Source organism: Dipodomys spectabilis, unplaced genomic scaffold, assembly GCF_019054845.1.
Source record: "Dipodomys spectabilis isolate Male_0828 unplaced genomic scaffold, ASM1905484v1 ptg000136l, whole genome shotgun sequence".
Classification (NCBI taxonomy): domain Eukaryota; kingdom Metazoa; phylum Chordata; class Mammalia; order Rodentia; family Heteromyidae; genus Dipodomys; species Dipodomys spectabilis.
In genome coordinates this window covers 400,152-426,948 of record NW_024870813.1, presented here as the reverse complement: position 1 = coordinate 426,948, position 26,797 = coordinate 400,152, and the positions used below count along the sequence as shown (strand labels likewise).

The 26,797-nt window shown below is 37.9% G+C and overlaps 1 protein-coding gene across 1 annotated transcript in view; it reads right to left on the bottom strand.

The window, feature by feature from the left end:
- Window positions 1-1,437: 1,437 nt before the first annotated feature.
- The window catches only part of Ptpn20 (protein tyrosine phosphatase non-receptor type 20), a 60,281-nt gene continuing 34,921 nt past the window's right edge, over window positions 1,438-26,797 (bottom strand). The window contains exons 7-10 of the mRNA XM_042690167.1: window positions 9,561-9,895; window positions 8,103-8,318; window positions 2,325-2,387; window positions 1,438-1,503 (exon numbers count right to left, since the gene is read on the bottom strand). Coding sequence (XP_042546101.1) covers window positions 1,438-1,503; window positions 2,325-2,387; window positions 8,103-8,318; window positions 9,561-9,895 — 680 coding nt within the window. The remainder of the gene's footprint in view (window positions 1,504-2,324; window positions 2,388-8,102; window positions 8,319-9,560; window positions 9,896-26,797) is intronic.

The following is a 26,797-nucleotide window of genomic DNA, read 5'->3' as shown; positions in this document are numbered from 1 at the left end:
CACACAGACTATTATTTATAAAAGCAATACAAACAGCTAGAATCAATTTGATTTAATATCATATACACTTCTGGCATATCATTTTTCAAATGAGAATGATCAATTCTAATTGACCCATTCAAGTATTTGTTCAGCCAAAGGATTAAAATAAGCCTCATAAAAAAAAACCTAGGATTTATAAATTAGTATTAATTTTTTTCTCAGCATATTACCCAGACAATTATGATCCCCACTGACATCACTGTACAAAGTCCCTCATGAACTGCTTTGTAGGTTATAATTAAGCATAACTGATCACCATAACTCCTTGACCAAAATATCATTATAAGTGTTTGAGGCAAGTCCTATAATATGATGGATGTAATAAGCCAGAACCTTTTCAAAACTATTCTATGGAAGTTTTCATTTCCATAACTTTGAATTTTATTTTTTCAAGATCTTGTTTCCAGATCCAACACCTCTTTCTCTCAGCAAAGGTGGAACAGCAATGCAAAGCAATGACTCAGTGGAACTGGAGAAAAAGCTATCATAGATCAAAGCTTCAAAAACATGTCTGGTGTAAAAAAACACCATGAATAACTCAGAATTACATAACAATATTTATATCAAAATTTATTGGTTAGCTAAAGAATAAGAGGCAAGTAAAATACAATATTTGCTTTTAACAAAGCAGACTGAGTACTAGGTTAAGTGTGAGGGTGGAATAGGAAATAAGTCAGGACTGGCAAACATTTCCTCTAGGATGTTCTAGGTAAACATCTATTTTATTGTATTTTTAGACTGCTCACCAAATGTCATATGATGAAAAGGAGGGACTGCCTACATATGAGACACTTCTCAAAGTAGCGAAGTCTGTCAGGATGCTCTAGGAGGGCAGTTGCTCCTCAGAGCATGAAGTGTAGGAAATTGGAGCCAATTTATCTCAAAACATAACCCATTCTATTTGGACTCTTTCTAAACAGAGTTATTCAAATACTAGCTGAAAGTAAAAATTAAGAAATGGATAAATACATCTTGAAAATTCCTGCCAGAAGTCAATATGTAAACCTGTAGTTTATTGATCTTATGTTCTTCCAGAATAAGAGTTGATAAAGTCTTGGAAATCCTTGACTTCCTTTGGCCAGCTTCAAAAATAAAATCTTAATGAATATAGCTAGTTGAAGTCTTTTATGGGGATCTGTAATTCCTTGAACCAATTAGGCAAGATGAAGGTATTTTATGTAACTTAAGTTTACTGGACAGTGTGAGAGGTTATTTTGATATCGTCCAGAAAGGTAAATGAGTAAACACTGTCCACACCAAATGATGCTACCTTCATGGAGATTTTAGAAAAAAATCAGTTGATAAACCAAGAAAGCACATTATAGGCACAGCAAAACTCTTCACAGCAGGTCAGACTCCAAGCCACTTGGTAATTTCTGAGGGGCAACAAAAGTCTTATTCCAAAGTCTGAAGTTTCTGAAGCACTTCAAGCACAATTGTATAACAAAACTGGTACTGCTCCTATGTACACATACACAAAAACCAACATAGAGATAAGGGGGTGAACACCAATGCTCACTTTTGGAGAACACATTTTAATTTTTCAAGCACATAAAAAAGCTCCACAAAAAACCAACACTTAACTATGAATACAGGAGGACATGTTTATGTAAATATATCTTATAAAATATGAGGAAGATAAATGATCACAAGGTAGTTATGAAGTAAGTTAAGGGGAAAGTTGATATCAACTTCACTGTATCTTCTCTGGCAAATATAAATCTAATTCTAAAATGTCTCACATTAATCTCATTTCACATGTGTATTATATATGATACATATTATATATATTATATATAAATGTGTATAGTGTATGTTATATTATATATTATGATATATATGAATATTATGTGTCATATTATATATACATGGTTATATACTATATTTAGATACTAATATTGTCTATAATATAACATATTATATTACATATTATATATATGGATAGTTTCATAAATATTCTTTAATCTCTTCTTCTGGTTATTCATTACTAATCTGTGACATAACAACATCTTTTTGTAACATGCCAATAACCTTGATATTCTAGTAGCAAATGGATACCTCAAATTGCGTTTCTTAAGTATTATGGAGTTCAGTGCTACTCTCACCCTTGCTGTCCAAGTGACTCTGAGTTGCAGACCTCATTGGTCTGAATGTATACAACATCACAGCAAAGTAAGAATTCAACGATATCAAGCGGTAAATGAGCTTCATAAATTGTAAACTGCTACACAATGCTAATCTTTCTACTTACCATTCTTAGAATTTATTTGTGAAAAGCTTACCTTTGTTTGAATCATGCCATAACGTTGTTCTCTCATTTGAGTTACTATATTCAAGATGTTGAACTGTAACAAGATGAGAGTAATTTTGTGCTATTTATGTAGGGAGAAAAAAACACAAACCTATGGATTGTCAAATGAATACTCTATCCCTTTTACAGTAAAAGAGATATAACCAGTCACAAGAAAATGTAATTTTAAAAAGCAATCCAAATGAAGAAGACTTGTTTTAGTACATTTTCAAGAGAAAGCAGAAGCATTATTTTTAATAAGAAATATTTCTACAGTTTAAAAAAATCCTCTCCAAAATAAATGACAATAAATTTACCATTGCATATTACTTTGTATTATCCAAAAAGAGAACTGAAGGCAGCACTGTAATTCTGGAAAAACAGAATAGCATAGCTGTTTCTTATGTAAAGAACCCTGTCAACTTGCACATGACAGATTCTTCCCCTACAATAGGGAGACCAGCAAGACTAGGGCTGGTAACTAAGTAGGTTCGGGTCAAGTTCTGCTGTTAGTGTACAGTAAGATGGGTCCAGAAACTCGAAGGGTTTAGAAACTGTTATGACAATAGAGCACAGAGGAATGTGCTTAGCTGAATAGGTACAGACCAGCTCAACACTGATGAACATGTTGGAAGAATCACAGATAGTATAAGCATAATCATGAGCTGCAGGGTATGCTGACACGTATTTTAGGGTTTGTTAACTATAACCGAAAGCATATATAAAATTTCTTAACAGGGACATACAAAGCAACAAAGAAATAATCTCTTACCCACGGTATAACCCCTGCTTTCACTGTATTTGATGTCGGTATAATTTGTGGAGGGGAAGGGGAAAAACAAATCATTTAAATAGGGATACAGGTGGACCCATTGCAACAACGAGATGTACAAGTCGTTATGTTGAAAACGAACTTTACAACTTTGGTGCGGGGGTGGGGGGTGGGGGAAGGATTAGGTGGGGGGGTTGGGGGGAGAAGAGTATGGGAAGGGATGGGAAGGGGAAACAAAGGAGGAGGCTACACTGCTTGATAAGAAATGTACTCATTATCTTGCCCGTGTAATTGTAACCCCTCTGTACAGTATTTTCACAATAAAAAAAAAAAAAGAATTTCTTAACAGGTAGGTATTCCTTTAATAAGTTTTCATTTTTATAATAATTTACACTTTTAATGAAACCTTTCAAAAACTTTGGTTTTGTAATATGAACTGGAAATCCTACAGAAGGTCCTGTATATCCTTTTCCTCACTTCTCCTAATGATATCATCCTGCCATCTTCCCATAATGAGACCATGCTGAACCAAAACCACAGTATAACATTAAAACTAAAAAAAAAAACTACTGGGCTAACAAAAAATCTGATGTCTCCTCTTTTATATGTAATCTTGTGTATGCATGTGTGTGCATGCAATCTTGTGTATCATGTTGTGTGAAGTTCTATGTTATGCAGTTTAATCATATGTGAAGAATCCATGCAACTGCAACCACAGTCAATCAGAACTCTCCATACTGTGTCTTTACAGCCACAGCCATCCATCTCAATCACTAGCCTTTGACAACCAGTTCTCTATCTCTATGGTTTTGTTATTTCAGAACAGTTATGAATGGAATCATACAGAATCTAGCCATTTGAAATCAACTTTCATTTCACTTAGCATAAATACTTTGAGCTCATCCAGCCCATTATGTATATCAATAGTCTATTCCTTTTTATTGCTAAGCAGAACTCAATAGCATGGATGTATACAGGTTTATGTAAGCTTGTTAAAGGACATCTGGTTTGTTTCCAGGATGGAGCTATTATGAATATACATTGCCAGGAACACTTGTGTACAGGTTTTCACATGAATATAAGTCTTCACTTCTAGGAGAAATACATGCCCAAGAGTTTAAATTCTGTATTATATGGTAGTTTTAGACTAGTTTAGAAGCTGCAAAACCATCTTCCCTAGTAGCTGTATCATTTTAAACTTTCAATGTATAAAAAGGGTAATCTAGACTAGTCCAGGTGCTCTCACTCTTACCAGTATTTCTCTGTATCATCACCAGCATTTTCTTTTCACAATTTTTACATTAGCCATTCTGAGAGCTGTGTAGTGCTAAATTAATCATGGTTCTAGGTTGCATTTCCCCAAAGACTAATGAAGCAGCACATCTTTCATGTGCTTAACATGTGTATATTCTCTTCTGTCAAAAAGTCTCTTAACCATTTCTAGGTGGCTTGTTTGAATTTCATTAACTGTTGATCTTTTAGACTTCTTTATACATTCTAGCGGCAAAATCTCTCCTGGATTATATGGTTTGCAAATAGTTTCTCCCAAATTGTAGCATCTCTTTTCATCTTCTCCTTTGGGTCTTTTAAAGAATAAATTATAGATACATTTTCAATATATGGTGCTAGAATAACTGGATATCTTTAAGGAAAAAATAAATAAGTAAATAATAAATAAAGTGAATCTTCATCTAAACCTCATACTGCATACAACTGTGAACTCAGTGGACCATAGACTTATACCTAAAATATGAAACTCTAGAATTTTGGAAAAACAACAGGAAAAGTTCTTCAGGAGTTAGGCTAGATCCAAAAGGGTTCATACTAATTATATTCTAAATTATGATTCCTCGTATTGAGTTTTGTTTGTGAAGTGCTAAAACCATACTTATGTTATTTGCAGAGATGTTCTAGTTAACTAATCAAAGGAGCTATTAACTTATCACTTACCAAAAACAGGAATTAATTCAAAGGTAAAGACTTGTCTTATAGAATATTAGGCTTAAAAAAAGAGAAGTGATTACTCAAAGTTTCACACATAACAATAATGCTCTACAAACTTCTTGTAAAACAGTGCTTTCAAATGCTATGACTACAAGTTATACACAATCAACAAAATGGTGAAAAACTGTTCTAATAATGTTTGCCTGGAAATTGTGAATACATGGTAAGAAAAAGATACTTATTTTCTCATGATACAACAGCTTCATAAAACTGGTGGCCAGCTAACGTTTGCAAGTGGTACGAAGTTACAACAACTAAAAGTGGAAAACTATTTACCATTGCTATTTGATAAATTCATAGATAATTCATAGATATTACTATCAGTGGCTCAGTACATGTTTGAGATAAACATGTGATAAGGAAGAATTCTTCACAGTTCAGTTTGATTACTGACAAATACACCTGGCTCTAAACAACAAAAATGGAAAAGATAAATTAAAAATTAAATGTAAAACACCTTATCACAAAGGTGAATTAAAGCTTATGTTTCTATAACATGATGTTCTAACAGCAAAGTTGAAGCATCTGAGAAAACAGTATAATGTAGTTACACAGGTCAAAAAAATATGTCAGATGAATCAGCATGCTACTTCACTACCCAACACACACACACACACACACACACACACACACACACACACACACGCACGCACACACGCACATACACACACACACACACCAGCAATTGTCAGATGAACTATACAATGTGTTTAGTGTATGAGTAACAGAATTTTGATTATGTAAAGGGCAATATGTTCAAATTTGAACTTTTCCCCTCATTGCATGACATTTCTCTGCATCATATTCGCTGATAATGAACATTTGTTACTGTACACTGAAGATGACTTCAGAGAGGAAATAGTCTAGATTCTCATAGTCTCATGAACATATTACATATTCTCATATCTTTAGAATTATAATTGATAAACTAATCTTTTTTTTGGTCAGTCATGGGGGCTGAACTCTGGGCCTGGGCACTCTTCAGCTCAAGACTAGTGCTCTACCACTTGAGCCACAGCACCACTTCCACTTTTTTTTCTGCTTATGTGGTGCTGAGGAATCAAATCCAGAGCCTTATGCATGCGAGGCAAGCATTCTACCACTGAGTCAACTTTCCAGCCCGATAAACTAATCTTAAAGACACAGGTTATAGCTAGTCTAGCATATACCACTGGCAGGTAACTTACACTTCGTAAGATTTCCCACATGAGTCCCACAACACAAAAACTAGCCTGAAGCCCATTCCACAAGGCTTTATGGTTTGAGTCTATCCCCCAAAGTTCATGTGTTGGAAGCTTAATTTTTAGCAGGTCCCTGGTGGCTCATGCCTGTAATCCTAGCTACTCAGGAGGCTGAGATCTAAGGATCACAGTTCAAAGACAGCCCAGGCAAGAAAGTCCATGAGACTCTTAATTCCAATAAACTACTCAGAAAAAGCCATAATTGGTACTGTGGCTCAAGTGGTAGAGAACTAGCCTTGAGCTAAAGAAGTTCAGGGACAGTGCCCAAGCTGAGTTCAAGCCCCAGGACCAGCCAAAAAATAAACAAACAAACAAACAAATAATAAAACCCTATTTTCTCAATATAGCAGTGTATGGAGGCCTAGTAGAAAGTACTTGGGTCATGGATGGGAAGTCCTCAAGAACGGACTCATGCCTTTCTCAGTGAGTTCTCACTTTCACTAGACTTGTATTGGATGAGGCTGATGTAAAGCAGTCTGCCTCTCACATGCTCTCCTCCTCTCTTCCTCCATAAGCTTAAGCAGCACAAGGCCCTCACCAGATGTACTACCCTGATCTTGACCTTCACAGCCCTCTAGATTATGAGACCAAATTAACCTTTGTATATTCAACTTCTCTTTCCCAGACTGCCCAGTCTTATTATACTGATTGAAGTGAACTAAAACAAAGCTCAACCCACTGAATACATTCTTGGATGAAATACCAATATATGGAACTGATTTTAAAGTTTATAAGTGATTACTCTCAAATTCTGTATGTTTTACTTGCTGAAGATAATAAACATGCTCTGGTATTTTTAAAAAGCAATTCTAAGGAGATGAAGAGAGTTATCATTAAAAGTATTTAAGTTAGTGACAGTTCCAGAACTGTGTGGAAAGTTAATAAAGAAACCATGAGTATATTTCCTATTTTTGTACCACTGTATTTCATCAACTCTAAGTATTCTTAATTGGAAGATGCACCATTATGTTATATACCACTAAAAAAGAAAAACATTGCCAAATAAACTTACAGAATATTGATTATACTTTTTAAGTTTAAGACAGCTATGATGTGGGGGTAAAGTGCTCAATCAAGGCAGCTTTTACATTTGCTATAAGGCATACAAAATGCAGATAATTATAGAGAAATCACTGAAGAAATTTTGATGAATATGTAAGCTACAGACATTATGCTATTGCATTTTCTGCTAAAAGGATAAAACAACATTATTTATGGAAATAAATTTAAACCAGACTCATCCTATAAAAAAATGTCAACATGTTGGAGGACATTTACTCTATTTTGATCACTGGGTTTATATTTATTCTGTGTAATAATACTCCAAATTTGCTTTGGAAAGGCCTATCTTTCCATTTTTAACCATACAGGCTATAGCAGACATGACTGGCCTAAATGGACCAGCACATCCCTCAGTGATTAGTTTGAAAAAGGAACTTTAACATTCAATCGGAAAAGTAAAATACTTCTGGACATTCTCTAAGCAAGATATCAAAACCATGTGGAGGGGTGAAGAGAAGTTATTCCAGATACCATCCTAAGCCATCTGTTTACATAATAAACTTTAACCCGCACCACCACCCCAGGAAACTGCAGCAGAATAAGGCAGAACAAGAGTCTACACACACAAGTGCTTTCCACATACTACCTTGCTCCTTAAGGCTGGCTGGCTATTGGTCTTCCAGTGTTATCACACTGTTAGAAGTGGTGTGTTTGTAAACAACATGAGTTTATTTGCTTGACTCACACTTACTGAATAGTTCTTTTCGATGGCACAGAACACGACATCTGCACATATGAATACCCCAGTTCGGCCGACACCAGCACTGCAGTGAACCACCACAGGGCCTGTCACATGGCTCTTCCTCACATAACGGACATATTTTATGAAATAATCTGCTGAGGCAGGAGTGCCATGGTCTGGCCAGCTGGTGAACTGCAAGTGTTTTACAAAATGAGCAGCTCCTGTCTGTGAGAGACAGAAAAGATTCAATGATTTGCTTGTATTAAATAGCTCATTTCAACTTCTGCTACACCAATAATAGTAATGGTGATGCTGACAGTGGAAGTAGTCATTATACTGGCATTATAGAGGGCTTTCAAAGCATACTCAAATCAAATTCTGATGTTTGTAAGAATCCTGGAGGTTGGTAGGTTTGGAGTTTTTCTATATTTCACAAAAGAGAGTATAACAGCAATAATGAAATAAGAATATTAACAAGTGACATGAATCAAGCAGTTCAAAAATATATATACACTATTTATATATACTATATATGATATACACACATGAATACATACATTATGTGTGTGTGTGTGTATATATATATATATACATATATATATATCAGGTTTTATGTTAGAAGAGGCTTTATATAAATTATCTCATTTAATCTCTATCATCAGCCCTGTAAAGCAGGTGTTTTCATTACTGTTCAGATTAGGATTAGGGATCTCTCAAGGTTGGTATATGACATTGAATAATAGCCACAATATTTGAAAGGCAGTAAGCTGAGGGTTGTTGTCATTGAATCACATATTTCAGGGGGAATATATCTGTCTGATCACTAATGACCTCTCAGTGAAGGCTGGCCTCACCAGTTCTTGATCTTGTGCCATAAAGACAGAATCCTAATGCAGACTTTCCACCTGGGAACCCCCTGTGGGCCTCAGCCCAAATACTCCTCTTCTAGACCCCCTGGCCAAGGCTCAACAGGTCAGCCACAGCATTTGTAGACAAATCATTGCAAGCCTCTCATTCCTCTGTGCCTCCTGTATCCCCTAAACACACACACCATCTACAACTGGCTTTATTAGCTTCCTTCCCCACTAAATTGTTAGTGTTTCATCCCCAAGAAAGAAGCATTCACAATACTCAGTGCTGCTCACTTTTTTTGTTTTCAGTTCATCATTCATCCTCCTTATATAAGTGATTAGCACACTTGAAGGACCTATTTATCGCCACACTTGGTAGAGGAGCTAGAACCAACTTCGAATATACACTCTCCCCACTCCACCTCTCCTTTTCAATGATCTTTTCTCTCCAAAGTTTGAGATAGTAGGAATAGTGGCGGCTTAGTTTCTGCTTCCAGAGAGAAGTAAAAATATTACTTAAGAAAAGAGCCTTCTTCAGTCTAAGTTCTAGTCTTAACACATCTGCTTGTGAAATAAAACATATGTTTAGTACTGACTTTTCCTTTTTTGAACTTACGGACTTCTTCACAATCTGCAACATTCGAATGATGAAATATTTAAGTATCTGGTGGTTCTCCAGGAAGATCCGGACATGTTTCAACTCCAAAGGTTCCTTCAGAGAGTATGGCCAATAATGGTGACATTTGACATTTCCACCTTCTATCTCTCTGGTTATCATGGCAATAACATTACAATTATTTTCCAAAACCATTAGCCAAAAGTCATCTATGGTGTTTGGCAGTGGTCCTTGGGTGGCAATATAAAAATACTCTTCTTCAAAATTGACTATTCGAATGTAACTAGCATTGATGTAGTCTTTGTTTTTTCCAAGAGCAACACGTGTGGAATCATCTATTACAGAAACAGATACATTGGTGGATAAAGAGAACGCAGGAGAAGAAATATACCCACACATCACAAAAGCATTCCACACAGGTAGATACATGTATAAGAGGTTCTTTTAAAAAGATCTGAGTCTATGAGTGTAATTTTTCCCTTACAAAACCTATTGGCATAACATAAGAAACACACAGTCAGCCATGGTGGCTCACACCTATAATCCTAGCTATTCAGGAGGCTGAGACCTAAGGATCCCAGTTCAAAGCCAGCCCATGAAGGAAAGTCCATGAAACTCTTATCTCCAATTAACCACCAAAAATGCCAGAAAAATGGAGTTGTGGCTCCAGTGGTAGAGCACTACCCTTGAACAAAAAAGTTCAAAGACTATGTCTTTGCCCTGAATTCAAGCCCCAGGACCCACACACAAAAAAGCAAACAAAATACAGAATTAGGGGAGTTTCATCCTTAGAAAACAAAGAAGAATGCCACCAACATCCCAATACTTTGGGGGTCCTGTTAAATATGGTATAGGTAGGATTAGAGCAAGTAAAGTATCTGTTTGCAACTGAATGGAGAAAAGAAGCTGCCATGAAGCAGTAAATGAATAACATTCTCCCACAGCTCTGGGAAACCTAAAAGCCTAGAGCAGAAGGGGTGAAGGTAAAAAAAAAAAACAGAACTGTTTATAGATAGATCCTATGATAAATGTAATTCCACTAGTGCCCTGCACACAAGGCAGTTGACTTTTATGCCCCTCCTCAGCTTTCACCTGGCTCTGGCATGCCAGTCAAAGCCAAGGTGTTATGGTAAAAGGATGCTTTCATGTGCATTTGTTCTAATTAACACTGAACTCACATAACATGGATAGAGCATGAATGAAAAGGAAAACCTAACTGCTCCACTGAAGTAGGAGCTTTCTTCCTTTCTTTTCTTTTATTCATTCCTTTTCTTTTTTTCTGTCTTTCTTTCTATCTTTCTTTTGCCTCCCTCCCTCCCTCCCTCCCTTCCTTCCTTCCTTCCTTCCTTCCTTCCTTCCTTCCTTCCTTCCTTCCTTCCTTCCTTCCTTCCTTTCTTTCTTTCTCTCTTTCTCCCTCCCTCCCTCCCTCCCTCCCTCCCTTCCTTCCTTCCTTCCTTCATTTCTTTCCTTCTTTCTGTATGCTGGTCCTGGGATTTGAACTCAATGCCTTTGTGTTGTCTCTAAGTTTTTGTGCTCAAGGCTTGTCCTCTACCTCTTGAACCACAGCTCTTTTTCCAGCTTATTTTGGCAGTCAATTGGAGATAAGAGTCTCACAGACTTTTCTTCTCGGGCTGGCTTTCAACCATGATCCTCAGATCTCAGTCTCCTGAGTAGCTAAGATTACAGGCATGAGCCATCTGCACCTGGCTTCCAGGAGCTTCTTTATTTGACCTAGACATCTGAACTTGTGGTGTTGCCATTGCTCCAACATAGAGAGCAGAAGTGTACCCAGGGACCATTCCCTGCCATGCAGTGCCCTCACCAGCCACCACCTTCTACTCCTCATGATGACACATAACACTTAGGTAGTAAATATGCCATGAACAGCAATCACTGAACAGGGACTTAGCATGGATTCTGGTATAGCCCTTGTTAACTTCCAACACAGTGTACAGAATGCTTCTCTTACAAATGAGCAGGATAAACAATGGCTAGCTATAGAAAGATAACCAACAGCCGGGCACCAGTGGCTCACACCTGCAATCCTAACTACTCAGGAGTCTGAGATCTAAGGATTGCAGTTCAAAGCCAGCCCAGGCAGGAAAGTCCATGAAACTCTTATCTCCAATGAACCACCAGAAAACCGGAAGTGGTGCGGTAACTCAAGTGGTAGAGCACTAGCCTTGAGCTGAAGAGTGGAGGGACAGTGCCCAGGCCCAGAGTTCAGGACCCATGACCAACAAAAAAAAAAGAAAAAGATAAGCAACATTTCAAAAAAAAAGGTCAGTATGAGACTTCAAACAAGTGACTTCCTTTCAATGAGAGACAAGAATGTTTTTAAAACTTCCATTTATTTTTTAAATGAGTTTCAAGAGAACATTTTTTTTATTGTGAAAATACTGTACAGAGGGGTTACAATTACATGAGCAAGATAGTGAGTACATTTCTTATCAAGCATTATAGCCTCCTCCTTTGTTTCCCCTTCCCATTCCTTCCCATCCTTCCCCCATGCCCCAGCCCAATCCTCCCCGCGCGCCCACCCGCCCCCACACCAAAGTTGTAAAGTTCGTTTTAGACATAACGACTTGTACATCTCATTGTTGCAATGGGTCCACCTGTATCCCTATTTAAACAATTTGTTTTTTCCCCTTCCCCTCCACAAATTATACCGACATCAAATGCAGTGAAAGCAGGGGTTATACTGTGGGGGAGGGACATACAAAGCAACAAAGAAATAATCTTATAAATGTGTTAGAAACAATCGCATGAAAGAAAAAAAACATTTGAATACATATCTTAGGGTTCATTTCCCTAACATCACCTTATCTGACCATTTCTGCTTGACTCAGACATATACTAGTTATTGCAAATAAGGGAAAGCATGGGACCTATGTTTCTTTGGGCCTCGCTTAATTCACTTAATATAATTTTTTCCAAGCCTTTCCATTTCCTAACAAATGGGGCAATGTCGTTCTTTCTAATGGAGGCATAGAATTCCATTGTGTATATATACCACATTTTCTTGATCCATTCATCCACTGAGGGGCATCTGGGTTGGTTCCATATCTTAGCTATAGTAAATAATGCTGCAATAAACATAGTCGTGCTGGTAGCTTTAATGTGGTCTTGTTTGTAAACATTTGGGTAAATGCCCAAAAGTGGGATTGCTGGGTCATAGGGAGCTCTATGTGGAGTCTTTTGAGGAACCTCCATACTGCTTTCCAAAGTGGTTGAACAAGTTTACACTCCCACCAACAATGCAGTAAAGTTCCCTTCTGTCCACATCCCCTCCAGCATCTGTTGTTATTAGAGTTCTTGATTTTAGCCATTCTAACTGGGGTGAGGTGGAATCTCAATGTTGTTTTGATTTGCATTTCTTTTATGGCTAGGGAGGATGAGCATTTCTTCATGTGTCTATTGGCCATCCTTCTTTCCTCTTCAGAGAAGTTTCTCTTTAAGTCTTTAGCCCACTTGTTTATTGGGCAGTTGTTTCTTTGAAGATTTGTTGTTGGGGGATTTAATTTTTTGAGTTCAAGGTATATTTTAGACCCTTGTCTGTTGTATGGCTAGTGAAGCTCTTCTCCCAATCCGTGGGCTTTCTATTGATCTTTCTAGCTATGTCCTCTGCCATGCAGAAGCTCTGCAATTTCATGCAATCCCATTTGTCCAACCTTTCTTTGATTTGTTGTGTTTCTAGGTCTCTATTAAGAAAATTTTGGCCTGTGCTGAGGAGACCTAGGGTTTCTCCTATTCCATCCTGTAATGTTTTCAGAGTGTCTGCTTTGACTCCGAGGTCTTTGATCCATTTGGAGTTGATTCTGGTGCAGGGTGATATATAAGAATCTAGCTTTAGTTTTTCTACAAGTAGTTAACCAATTTTGCCAGCACCATTTACTGAAGAGGCTGTCTTTCTTCCATTCTATTTTTTTAGCTCCCTTATCGAAGATTAGATGGCTATAGGTCTGTAGGTTCAATTCTATTCCATTGGTCCTGAGGTCTATTCTTGTGCCAGTACCAAGCTGTTTTGATTACTATGGCTTTGTAGTAGAGTTTGAAATTTGGTATTGATATTCCTCCAGCACTGTTCTTTCTGTTGAGGATCATTTTTGCTATTCGGGGTCTTTTATTGTTCCATATGAATTTTTGGATTGCCTCTTCTATTTCCTTGAAGAATGAGGTTGGAATTTTGATAGGTATTGCATTGAATTTGTAGATAGCCTTGGGAAGTATTGCCGTTTTCACGATGTTGATCTTTCCAATCCAGGATCGTGGGAGTTTTTGCCACTTTCTAAGTTCTGTTTTGATCTCCTTTTTCAAGGTTTTTAAGTTTTCATCATAGAGATCCTTCACTTCTTTGGTTAAGTTAATTCCCAGGTATTTTATTTTTTTGTGGGGCTATTACAAATGGAGTTGCTTTCCTAATTTCCGCCACATTTTTCAAGAGAACATTATTTTATTATTTAAAGAGCTATTGTAAGCTCAGAAAACTTGTGCATGTTTTCTCTCATATGCAGAAGCTGGATCTAAAATACACTGGGACATGATAAATCACATAGGACTCTAGACATTCACATATAGTGAGACCAATGGAGGATACTCTTAGGGAAAGAACACAAAGGTGCAATGCCTCTAGTCATATAATAATAATTTTGATAATAGTATTTATAAAAATGGGCTCCAAGAAATTAAACAAGAGGTTTTTTTCTTCAAAAAAAAAGCAAAAAAAGGCTAGTGTGTACCCATGTTTACTGACAAATATGTTGCATTATTAAACTCCAAAGGAGGTAACAGCCTTATATGGGGTCTTTCATCATGTGTGTATGTGTTACATAATGTAATATATAATGTAATAATTCTAATGTACACTCATCAAAATGTTAGGAGTGGCTATTTTATCATCCTAAATAGTGAGTTTGTATGACTTTATAGTAATAATGGATTTTTTAATTTTGAAAGGGAGATTAAATGTGTGAAGATCGAACAACCTAAAATAATAAAAGCCTATTTTTCAGATCAAAACTTCAATTACTCAATTGAATCCCTAAAGTAGAAACTGAATAGACAGATTTAGAAAACAGCCTTACAGAATTTTCTTAGAGCTCAGAGAAAGTGATGAGAGTGAGCATGATTAAAATGTTAAAGGATAGAGAGCATATAAAGGAAATATATAAAACAAATTTCAGAAGCGAACTACAAAAGCCCAGGGGAAAAGAGCTCAGTATGATAGAAAAGCTCCCTGAACAGAAGAAGAGTAACAGAACAGGGTACAAACATGCCCGCCAGGCTTGAGCAGCAGGGCACCCTGCATGCACCTCATCCTCAACTCCAGTCCTTGGAGGAGACGCAGCCTGGATGATAATTCAGATATGAAACCTGTGTCAACTACTTATACCATATTATGCAGCAATCATAGATTACACAACCAAAGAATTACATGCTTTGCTGACTTTCAAGGAAGAATCATGTTTGCAGAAAGTTCTCACTGAGAGTCAGGCAACATTATTTAAGGAGGGTAAGACCTCTAAATCAGTGGAGTGTAAGGTCACAGGGATGGACAGGAAGCAAAAATTTTGCTAGTCAGAGGAAGTAATGATGAGTGGTACCATTCTTGTGCACACCACTTGATCCCTGAATCCTGGCTGCAGCACAGTTATCAAGTATTAGACTCCAATCTCAGGTATATAAAACCTCCTGGAGAATGCAGATCCAGCTCAACAAGGTTACTCAACCACTGTATCAAATTAGCTACTCATGATGGTGGGAAACACAAGATGAATTTCAAGAGAATGTATCCAGTGCTTCAAACCATTTGCCACAAAGTGAGTTCTGTGATCAGAAGCAAGGCTGTGTAGAATATCATAATGGTAGGTACATCTATAGATGGCAAATTTGGCAGAAACATGTGCAGGAAAGATACATCCATGTCCAGAGATGTTTTCTATTTTGGTAAGATAAAAAACCTTATTCCCTCCATGACGGGATATAAACACTCAGTCTGCCACTAGTTCACCCTAGGAATGGTGGCCTGTCTGAGTCTGTCTGCTGCCAGCAGCCTGGGCACTCAGCACTGGCTAGAGCCACGTTGGCTTTGATAAGTGGAAGTACATATTGCTGAACCCACAATGTCAGAGTGGCCGGAGAGACAATCTAATGCTATCCACGAAACAGGTTATCCTAACTTCACCATGACAGTCTTCCTTTGTTGAGCACTCCAATGGGACATGATTATCTTTGTGTTATCTGCCTATTCATAGGTGTCTGTCCACACACTTTTCCCCTAGACCTCGTCCTCAATGCCCAGTCATGTTCTTCCGAGTCTGTGATGACCCAGCTGTGGCACTGGCCACATCCTATGAATAAGTATAGTCTTGTACTTCTGGTAATTTCGATTAGCAAATCAAATAACCAAGGACACTGACAAAAAGTCTTCTCACTGGAAATATTTCCTTTCACCACTATCCTTTAAGGATGTCTGAGAAAAGAAGCTGTGGTACTAAAGTTCACCACTTCAGTAGGTGAACATATATTTTATGGAACTGTCTTCTGTCGATTGATCACAGGGAACTCCCCTTGAGGCTGTAAGTACAGGATGGGAGGGAGAAGGCAGGATAGCTGGAGTGGAGACCATAGGCATTTGGAATGCTTCTTTGTGTAATTTATTTGTGTGTATAGGGCCTGCTTGAGCCAAATCTCACATTTAACATTCAATGAAATGAAGTCGACTGTAGCAAACCTCCTTCTGAGTCACATTTTGTACTTTACCTTTAAGGCCTCCAGTGACTTGAGTTAGTTATAGATTTATAAGCAACAAAGTAGGTGGTTCTAAGTACAGAACAATCAGCATTACCTTGCAAGGCAACAAACCCTAGGAAAGTAATAAAAATTTCCTCGGGCAAAATAAGGCTTAATCTCAGATGGCAGTGAAGTGGCTGCTTCTAGTTGCTAGGAACACTCTTCAAATTTAAAAAATTCAAGGTTCACAGCTTCACCAACCTATTTTCATGTCCTAATACAATTTTATGGGTCCCATTCCTGCTAAATCAATGCCCTCACTTTAATGACAGAGAGAGTGCAAGCCTGGAAATTCAATCTGCGTTGTAAGTCGATAATTTGCAGGATGACACAGTGGGTTTGGCTTTCAGCAACCTCGTTTGTGGTTACAGAATATGAGGCTTTCTTTAACAACCCAAAGAGAAACTTTCAGGTTATTTATGTGGTTCTTGAGCAGGGAAATTGAGTCCCTGAAATTGTCCTTTCCTTCTCTGTTTTGACCAGTAGAATGAGGAGTTTGGTCAAATAGGACAGAAAAAAATGTCCTGACATACCAAATAATAATCACAGAGATCCTTGCTTCCTTAAGTATTTGAGTAGAAGCAATGTACTAGTTAGCTTTCCATAGATGTAACCAAAACATCGGAGTACAACTTAAATGAGGGAACATTTATTTGGCTCAAGGTTCAAGTCTATCATGGTAAGATGAGTGGAGCAGAGCAGTTTATCTCATGACAGCTAGGAAGCAAGCAGAGAAAGGGAATGCCTGCACGAACCTGCTTTCTTTTTTTCCTCTTTTTATTCCATTCACTGACACACCCTAAGGGATGCTTTGCTAATCAACTAATCCAATCAAGTTAACAATCAAGACTAACCTAACCATCCCCTTGTCAACTTAATATCCAAACATTCCTGCTTAAGTGATAACACTTCATCTCTGGCCCCCAGAAAGCTCATGTGTACCTCACAATACAAAATGCATTCAATATATCTCTAAGAATCTTCATAAACAGATCCAATATTGTTCAAAAGTCCAAATTCAAAGTCTTTTCTGGAACTCAAGGCCAATTCTTAGCTGTGAGCCTCTGAAGAATGAAAAACAACTTAGAAGTTTCCAATATACAATGGCACAAAATAAACGTTCACATTCTTAAAGGGAGGAATAAGGGCAAAAAAAGAGAGATGAGACAAAAGGAAAAAGGAAGTCCACACATTAAATCTTACAATTCCATTTCTGGTATCCTGGACACAGGGTGACTTGCCATAAGACTTTATAAAGGTGGCCCTGCTATCTGCAGCCCATATCACTTCTCTCTTGAACTGGCTTTGCTCGCTGCCTGCAGCTTTTCATGTTCCTTGCTCTAGTTATCTCTGATATCCTGGGATCTCCACTGCATCTTCAGCTTCACTCAGTTTCATGAATTAGTCTCTTAGAGTTTCTAACCTTTCACATATTGTCTTCCTGGGCTTTCTTTGAAACCTGGGTGGAAGCTTCCACAACCTCATACTTCTTCTATCATGAATGCCTGAACCACCAGCATTATCTGAAAAAAGCTCAGTTTTGGTGTCCTTGACCACATTGGTAGCAGATTTTGACTATCTTGAGGAATAGCCCAAAGAAGATCTTTGCTGGGTGGCCTTGTGTGAGCAGGGTGCCCCTGAGGCATCTTCTCAGGAGAAAGTCTTTACAATGAGTTCACTCTTTCACACCCTTGAGTGTGTGAAGAACCAACCCTAAAGATGTTACCAAGGCAACTTTTCTAATTTTCTGATGCAAAGAACTTGGCTTATTCTTAATGATACTAATGTCTTCGGAAACCATACCTTTCTATGCACCAATTTCACATAGGCTTTTCTGATCAAAATGCAAGGCTTTCAAGTCCTTCTGCCATGCTTTTGCAACTGCAAGTCTTACTGGAAATCTGGCTAACAGCACTAATCATGTCACAAATGCTGGGCTGCTTTGGAATTTCCTCAGTCCAATTAATTGTTCTGTCACCTTTAAATTTAATCTCCCATAAAGTCTAGGGCAGAAACAAATGTAGACAAGTTCTTTGGAAGATCGGTCTCAAGTACAACTGTCAATGCTGTTCTTGTTCTCATCTGAAAACTCATGTGCAGTCTTTTGTGTTGCATTTCTAACAGCATTCTCATCTTCTGCCTGCTTACAGCATCCTAAAGATTCTTTACCCTGTATCTTCAAACTTTTCAAAATTTCTGCAGCAGTTGAGTTCCAAAGCCTTTTGAACCACATTGTCTTAGAAGAGTCACAGCAACAACCCCACTTTTCTGAGCTAATTACTTTCCTATAGTTCTGACCAAACACCTGATAGAACAACTTAGGTGAAGGTAACATTTACTTTAGCTTATTTGTTTCAGAGTTTTCTCCTGTTCTTTCATGGCAAGAGAGCATATTGAAGCAGGGCAGCACACCTCAGGGTGGCCAGGAAACAGAAAGCATGCTGGCCTTATATGGATTTCTCCTTTTTCCCTCTGTTCTATCCAGGCCCTAGATTATACTATAGTGACAACCATATTTAGAGAGGGTGGGAGTCTTACCCTCTTCATTAATCCTGTCTAGAATCACTCTCACAGACACATACTGCAGTGTTTTTAGTAATTTCTTAGGTGCTTCTCAATCCCATCAAGCTAGCAATCAAGATTAACCACTGCTAATTACCCAATGACCATATTTTTCATATCTCTCTGCATTACCACATCATCATAGATCATCTGTGTTATTTACAAGAAAGTCCATAGTACCTTAAAAGCTTATCAGACCAGAAACTAATTGTAACATTCTGTTCCTCTAGAACCATTCTCAGCACCAAAATCTGTTTTTTTAAAGGGTTCTCCTGGGAAACTGAATCAATAGATTGCAGTCTGAAATCTACAGGGCAAGCCAGCAAGCTAGAGACCTAGAGACTTAAGACTTAGTCTTAAGTCAAAAGGCTGTCTGGAAGCAGAATTCCTTTTTAGTTGGAAGACTTGAAACTTTTATTCTGAACATGTCCAGCTAGTTGGAAAAGGTCCACCCATATCATAGAGGCTACTTTGTTTCTGTTTTACTCAAAATCTGCTGATTTAAATGTTAATTGCATCTAAAAATTATCTTCATAGCAACATGCACATTAGTATTAGACTAAATATTTGTATCATGGAATAGCCAAATTGACACATAAGATTAATCATCACAGTGCTAAAAATGTTAGTTGATATTGTGGAAAATGAAACCCTGTCTTGAAACTTACATTACCTCCCTTTAAGACTAAGGGAAAGAAAAAAAGTAAAACTAAAATGAGATGTAGAAAATAAGTATAAAACTACAGGGAAGATGAAGCAAAAAAAATCAAGAGGAAAAAATATAAAACTTATAAGATAGAACCTGAAGGACTGACCCCCATCCTATTATCCCAGGCCCATACAGATGCCAGGTAAAATCCCAGGTATGTGTGAACTTATTTGAAGTGCAGACAGGGCAATCCACCTAAGCCCAGGTATAAACATACCATTGCGGGTCCAACTGAAAAGGCCCCACCTCCCTTGACATAGTGGCTTTTTCATTAACCTCTGCCTCCTTGCTCAGACCTTATCTAAAAACCCAGCTCCTGTCCCAACTCTTCAGCACAACTTCCAAACCCACAGGAAGGTCTGTGCCCCTTGCTGTTCCTCAATAAACAGTCTTTGCCTGTTGATGATCGAGTCCAGCCTATTCCTTTTCCATTCTCCTCCATTTTCCTAAGAGAACCACAAGACAAATCCTTGGATTTGTCTTTGGATCATTGGAGTGCCAGAAAAAGAGAATATATTGAGAAAAAAAGTCAACAACAAGGAAAGCTTCTTACAGTTTCAGGAAGAGCTACTTAAAAGATTATGTAAGTCTAGTTAAGATTAATGGAAACAAAATCTACCTGGCCATATTCCCTAATTCAGGGAAAAAGTTAAAGATTTCAGGATAATAGAAAATATGTATGAAGAAAAAGAGTTATATGACCATTGTAGTTTTCATCTAATACCCACAATGCTACAGAACAGTGAACTAACACTCAGAAAACTAAGAGAAAAGGGCTGAAATCTAAGAATTCAAATCAATCATCATTCATTTGTTATGATACAAAAGAAGATTAAAGTTACAGATAGGCAAAGTTTAAGACAGCAACTGCTTAAACCTGTCTCTAACCAAGCCACTAATGAATCATAACACAGACATCATAAGACAGAAAGAAAATGAAAGAGAACAGTATTGCTATTATTACTATCAGTGCTAATAATAGAAACATAGTAATAAAAAAACATACAGTGACCACATTAAAGTATAGATGTTTGTTGACTGTCTTCGAGGACATTGTAGTACTCTCCTGTAATCCTAATACTTAGGAGGCTAAGTCAAGAGGATCATGAGCCTGAGCTACATAGCAAGACATTGTCTCAAAAACAATGTACTGTTTTCACAGCTATCTATAATGGTAAAATGTTATATATTGTCACATCACTCACAAACCACCTTCATAAGTTTGTTGAAGTATCATTCATACATGTATACCAATAACATCATCACAGCAGTAAAGGTACTGAAAAAAGTTCTCATGCACATTTCCAATATAGCCTTCTTGCTCCAATTCTTCCTGAAGACAATCACTGATATACTTTATGTCAATAGATTAGTTTGCTTTTTCTAGAATTTTACATAGATTAAAGCATTTAATGTTATTAATTTGCTAAGGGTTTCCATAAAAAATACCATTGACTGAATAGCATAAACAATGTACATTTATTTTCAGAGTTCTTAGGAAGTAAAAGATCAAGATGACAACAGTGTATCTAGAAGCTTCTCTTCGTTGGCTTGTGGATTCCCACCTTTTTCCTATGTGCTCACATTCTTTTTTCCTTTTGTGTTTCCAAATTCTTAATATCTCTTGTATGTTCTGATTTTCTCTTCTTATAGGGACACTAGACAGAAGCACTGGGTTAGGGAAGAACCTAATGGTTTCATTTTTCCTTAATTATCACATCAGAGTTCCTATTACCAAATACAATCACAATCTGATGCTCTGGGGGATAGGATTTCAACATGTCAATTTTGGAAGAACATAATTTTGTCCATAACATACCATATATATTTTGTTTTTTAGACAATGTTGCATTGTATAGCTGAGGTAGGCTTGAATTTGATATCTTTCTGCTTCCACCTCCCAAATACTGGGATCATATGTGTGCGCCATCATACTCAAGCTCAGTTTAGACTCTCTTTTTTCTTTCTTTTTTTTGTCAGTCGTGGGGCCTGAACTCTGGGTCTGGGCGCTGTCCCTCAGCTCTTCAGCTCAAGGCTAGCGCTCAACTGCTTGAGCCATAGCACCACTTGTGGCTTTTTCTGCTTATGTGGTGCTGAGGAATCAAACCCAGGGCCTCATGCATGACAGGCAAGGACTCTACCACTGAGCCACCTTCCCATCCCAGTTTATACTCTTTTGACTGGCTTCTTCCATTGTGTAGAACTATTTTTTGATTCACCCATGCTATAGAATGTACTACCAGGGTTTTTTTTTCATTGCTGAGACATATTCCATTGAGGACATACTATAGTTTGTTTAATCTTCTTTCCTGTTGATGGATATTTGGATTGTTTTCTGTTTGGGACTAATGTAAATAAAGCTACCATAAATATTTGCATATAAGTCTTATTCCTCTGAATATGCTTTCATAATATTAGGTGTGAAACTGCTAAGTTACGTGGCAGGAAAACTATTAATTGAGTGGGAAATGTTATCTCACTAAGCTTTTAATTTGCATGTTCTTAATGATTAATGTCCAGCTTCTTTTCATGTATTTATTTGCCATCCACGTACTTCCCTTAGTGAAGTGGCTGCTTAAATAATATGTTCGTTTATTTTTACATTATTTGACCTTTGATTTAGACTTAGGTATTTTTTTCTGGATTTAAGAATTCTTGGAGGCCAGAGGAAAATGGCAGAGGAGAGGCTGGAGGCTAAACAAGCTCTCCCATAGAAAGCAGATTTAGTGTTATAGTGAACAGTCTTAGGCTAGAGAATCAGACCAAGTGTGCCATCACAGTACAGAGAGTTTGGACAGAAAGGAAAAATCCAGGCTGCTTGGTCAAGGAGACAGATCTGAGCACTTGTGTGTGTTCACTGTGGCGGTGGCAGCAACGGCGGCAATGGCAGGTGCTGCTGCCACAGCCACCATATCAACAGAGGTGCCAAATGCAGTGTGCAAGTGGATTCTACTCACTGCCAGCAAGAACTGACAAGGAGCAGAAATCTTCATCCTGCTGATCGCAGACCAGGGATAGCCCAGAAACCAGGAGGCTACTGTGAGTAATCCCAAAACATCTTCACTCCTTCTCACAGAGCAGCAGTGGGAAGGTAGCCACTCCCTCACCACCGAAGAAGAACTCCATCTTTGATATTGACCAAGGCCAAGCCAAGCAGCTAGCTCCAACTCTTGGAAGAAAACAATAGGAGCCATTCACCAAGTCACAGGAACCTGACCTGACCTGCCAGGCTCAACTCCACACAGGGGAAAGTGACCCTTCCCAGGCAGAGGAGCTTCACCCCCAGAGAAGTGCCTTTCTTCACTGAGTACAAAGCCAGAGGCTGCCCCTCCCCACTGCAGACTAGACAGCAGGAGGGATAAAAGACAATTGAAATTCAGTAAACACAAACCCTAAGAATGGCTCCATGCTGGGCTCTGTGAGTATCTGAGGAGCTAGCCCTTCAGGGAAAAGTTTCTCATTGCTGATACACCTCAACCCTACCCAGAACCTAGCCTCATCATAGCAACTCCAAGCTAGAGCAAACAGCCATCTCCCTCTTTTGTGGTACTCAAAGCAGATCTCCTCCCACTGAACTAGCCTGGAGGAGGATCACAAAGTTCTGGGTAAGGCAGAGCATTTATCTGCCTGCTCAAACAAACTGACTTAAGAAACCAATCAAGCCACAGGAAAACCAAACACCACAAGCAAACCAGAGACTACACCACAAGACTGCTTATGGACACAGAGGAGATACAAGATTCCTCCCCCCCCCCAAATAATTAAATAACTCATTTTTCTACCTAATGTTTTAATTAAGATGTTTTTTCTATTTTTTCTTTTGTAATTTTTATGATAATCAGGTAACAGAACAGTTAATGAATAATCCAGAGGAGAGTTCCCAAAACCTCTACAAAAACTACTGGTAAACATTGTGAATGAAAAGATTGAAAGCCTGGCATGACAGGGAGCAAGATGAGGCTAACCAAAGATTAATACAGGAACTTTGCGAGCATGATGAGGCTAACCAAAAATTAATACAAGATTCTCATGAGACTCAAAGATTAATACGGGAATTGCATGAGTAGGCTGAGAACAGTCAAAGAGAAATACATGCATGAGCATGAGGAAGCAAATCAAATAGTAATACAAAAATTCAGGATGAGAATACATAAAGATCAATAGAGGCATTTATGGAATCCATAAACAGACAGCTGAAGAAATCCAAGGAGACCACAAAGGGAATGCTGAATGGAGCCCGTCAGAAGGAAAGAGAGTCCAAGGAAACCATAACCAATCAACTAAGGGATTTGAGACTAAACATTGAACACCAAATTAAGGAAGTAAAGAAGTCCATACAAGATCTAAAACAAAGCTCCAACAAAGAATTTGAAGCCATCAAAGCCAACCAATTAGAAGGAAAGGAAATAAAAAAAACAAAGTAGAAAGTCTTGACAGAAGATCGAATCTCTGGAATTGAAGAGAGCCTAGATATTCTAAAGAACATACAACTATCCAAGACAAATCCAAGAAATATGATAGATCTATTCAACATTTGGAAGATACCGTCACAAGGCCTAATCTGAGGATAATGGGTGTAGAAGAGTACCTAGAGACAGAAGTTAATGGTCTAGGAAATTTATTCAACAGGATCCTAGCAGAGAACTTCCCAACCATGCAAAAAGATAGAGCTATTCAAATACAAGAAGCTTTTAGTACCCCAAATAAACCAGACCAGAATAGGACATCTCACCATAACATTATACTCTGCACAGGATCAATTCACACCAAGGAAAGGATCCTTAAAGCTGTCAAGGAGAAAAGATCAATCACCTATAAAGGAAAACCAATTAGAATTACCTCAGATTTCTCAGCAGAGACAATTAAAGCAAGAAGAGCCTGGAATGATGTATGTCACTCCCTAAAGACAAACAATTATCAACCAAGAATACCCAGCTAAACTCTCCTTCATAATGGAAGGCCAAATAAAAACCTTCCATAGCAAAAAAAAAAAAAAAACTTAAGCAATATATCTCTACCAAACCAGCCCTACAAAAGATGCTTAAAGATGTCCTACACATAGAAAACCAACAAGAGCACAATAAAGGCCAAGAAACCCCACCCAAACTGAGAATCAAGAACCATAGGAAGAACTCAGATGTCACAGCCCCTAAGAAGGTGGATAACATGGCAAGAAATACCAAACACGTCTCAGTCCTAACGCTCAGTATTTTTTTTCTGTTGGTCATGGGGGCTGAACTCTGGGTCTGGGCACTGTCCTTCAGCTCTTTAGCTCAAGGCTAGTGCTCAACCGCTTGGGCCATAGTACCACTTGGGGCTTTTTCTGCTTATGTGGTGCTGAGGAATCGAACCTAGGGCCTCACGCATAACAGGCAAGCACTCTACCACTGACCCACCTTCCCAACACCCTAACTCTCAATATTAATGGGCTTAACTCTCCAATTAAGCTACATAGACTGTCTAGTTGGATTAAAAAGCAAGATCCTTCTATCTGCTGCCTTCAAGAGTCATACCTTGCCCATAAAAACAAACACATTTTGAAAGTGAAAGGCTGGAATAAAATCTACCAAGGAAATGGCCCCATAAACAGGCAGGAGTTGCGATCTTAATATCAGATAAAATAGCCTTCAAATTAAAATTAATGAGAAGAGGTAAAGAAGGTCATACAAACAATTCAAGCAAATACAAGAAGATCAACATAATTCCCTGTATTTTATCTGACCATAGTGGAATCAAACTAGTTCTCAATAATAAGGCATAGAGTTGAAAAAAACTCAAACACATGGAAATTAAACAGCACGCTGCTGAGCAGCACATGGGTCACAGAAGAAATTAAAGAAGAAATTAAAAAGTTCCTACAATATTCAATGAAAATGAAGACACACCACAAAGAAACCTATGGGACACAGTGAAAGCATTCCTGAAGGGCAAGTTTATTGCTCTCAGTGTGCACATCAAGAAAACAGAGACAGACCAAATAAACAATCTCATGATGCAACTAAAACTACTAGAGACACAAGAAAAAGTTGAACCTAAAGTTGCTAGACATAGCAAGATAACCAAAATAAGAGCTGAAATTAATGAAATGGAGACTAAGAAAACTATAAATAAAATTAATAAAACAAAAAGCTGTTTTTGTTTAAATAAAAAACAATAAAATTGATGGACCACTGGCAAGATTTACTAAAAAAGGAAGAGAGGAGACACAAATCAATAAGATCAAAGATGCCACAGGAAAAATTACAACAAACATCCAAACAATTATAAAGAAATGTTTCCAGACTGGACTCACAAAGGAAGGAAAACCTAGCAGAAATGGATGAATTCCTAGAGAAATACAAATTGCCCAAACTGAACCAAGAAGAAATAAATCAGTTAAATGCACCAATAACCTACAATGTGATAGAGAAAGCAATCAGAAACCTTCCAACAAAGAAAAGCCTAGGACCAGATAGATTCACTACGGAATTCCTTTAAAGAGGAACTAATACCCGTATTCCTCAAGCTCTTCAGAGAAATAGAAGCAGACGGAGTATCCTAAACTCATTCTATGAAGCCAATAACACACTCATTCCCAAACCAAGCAAAGACTCAACAAAAAAAGAGAACTACAGACCAATCTCTTTGATGAACACAGATTTAAAGCTCCTCAATAAAATTCTAGCGAACAGAATCCAGAAACATATCAAAAAAATCATGTATTATGATCAAATAGGCTTCATCCCAGAGATGCAGGGATGGTTTAACATAAGTAAGTCAATAAATGTAATCCATCACATCAACAGATACAAGGTCAAGAACCACATGATTATCTCCATTGATGCAGAAAAGGCTTTTGATAAAATACAACATTCATTCAGGTTAAAAGCTCTGGAAAAAATTGGAATAGAAGGAACATTCCTTAAAACAATAAAAGCCTTATATGATAGACCAATGCCCAATATCATACTTAATGGGGAAAAACTACAACCAGTTCCCCTAAAAACTGGAACAAGGCAAGGATGCCCACTCCCCGCCTCCTATTCAATATAGTTCTGGAATCCTTAGCCAGAGCAATAAGGCATTAAAGGGATCTCTTTTTGCAGATGACATGATTTTATACCTTAATGATCCCAAAGGCTCCAGCCCCAAACTCTTAGAGCTTATAAACCACTTAGGCAAAGTAGCAGGATAC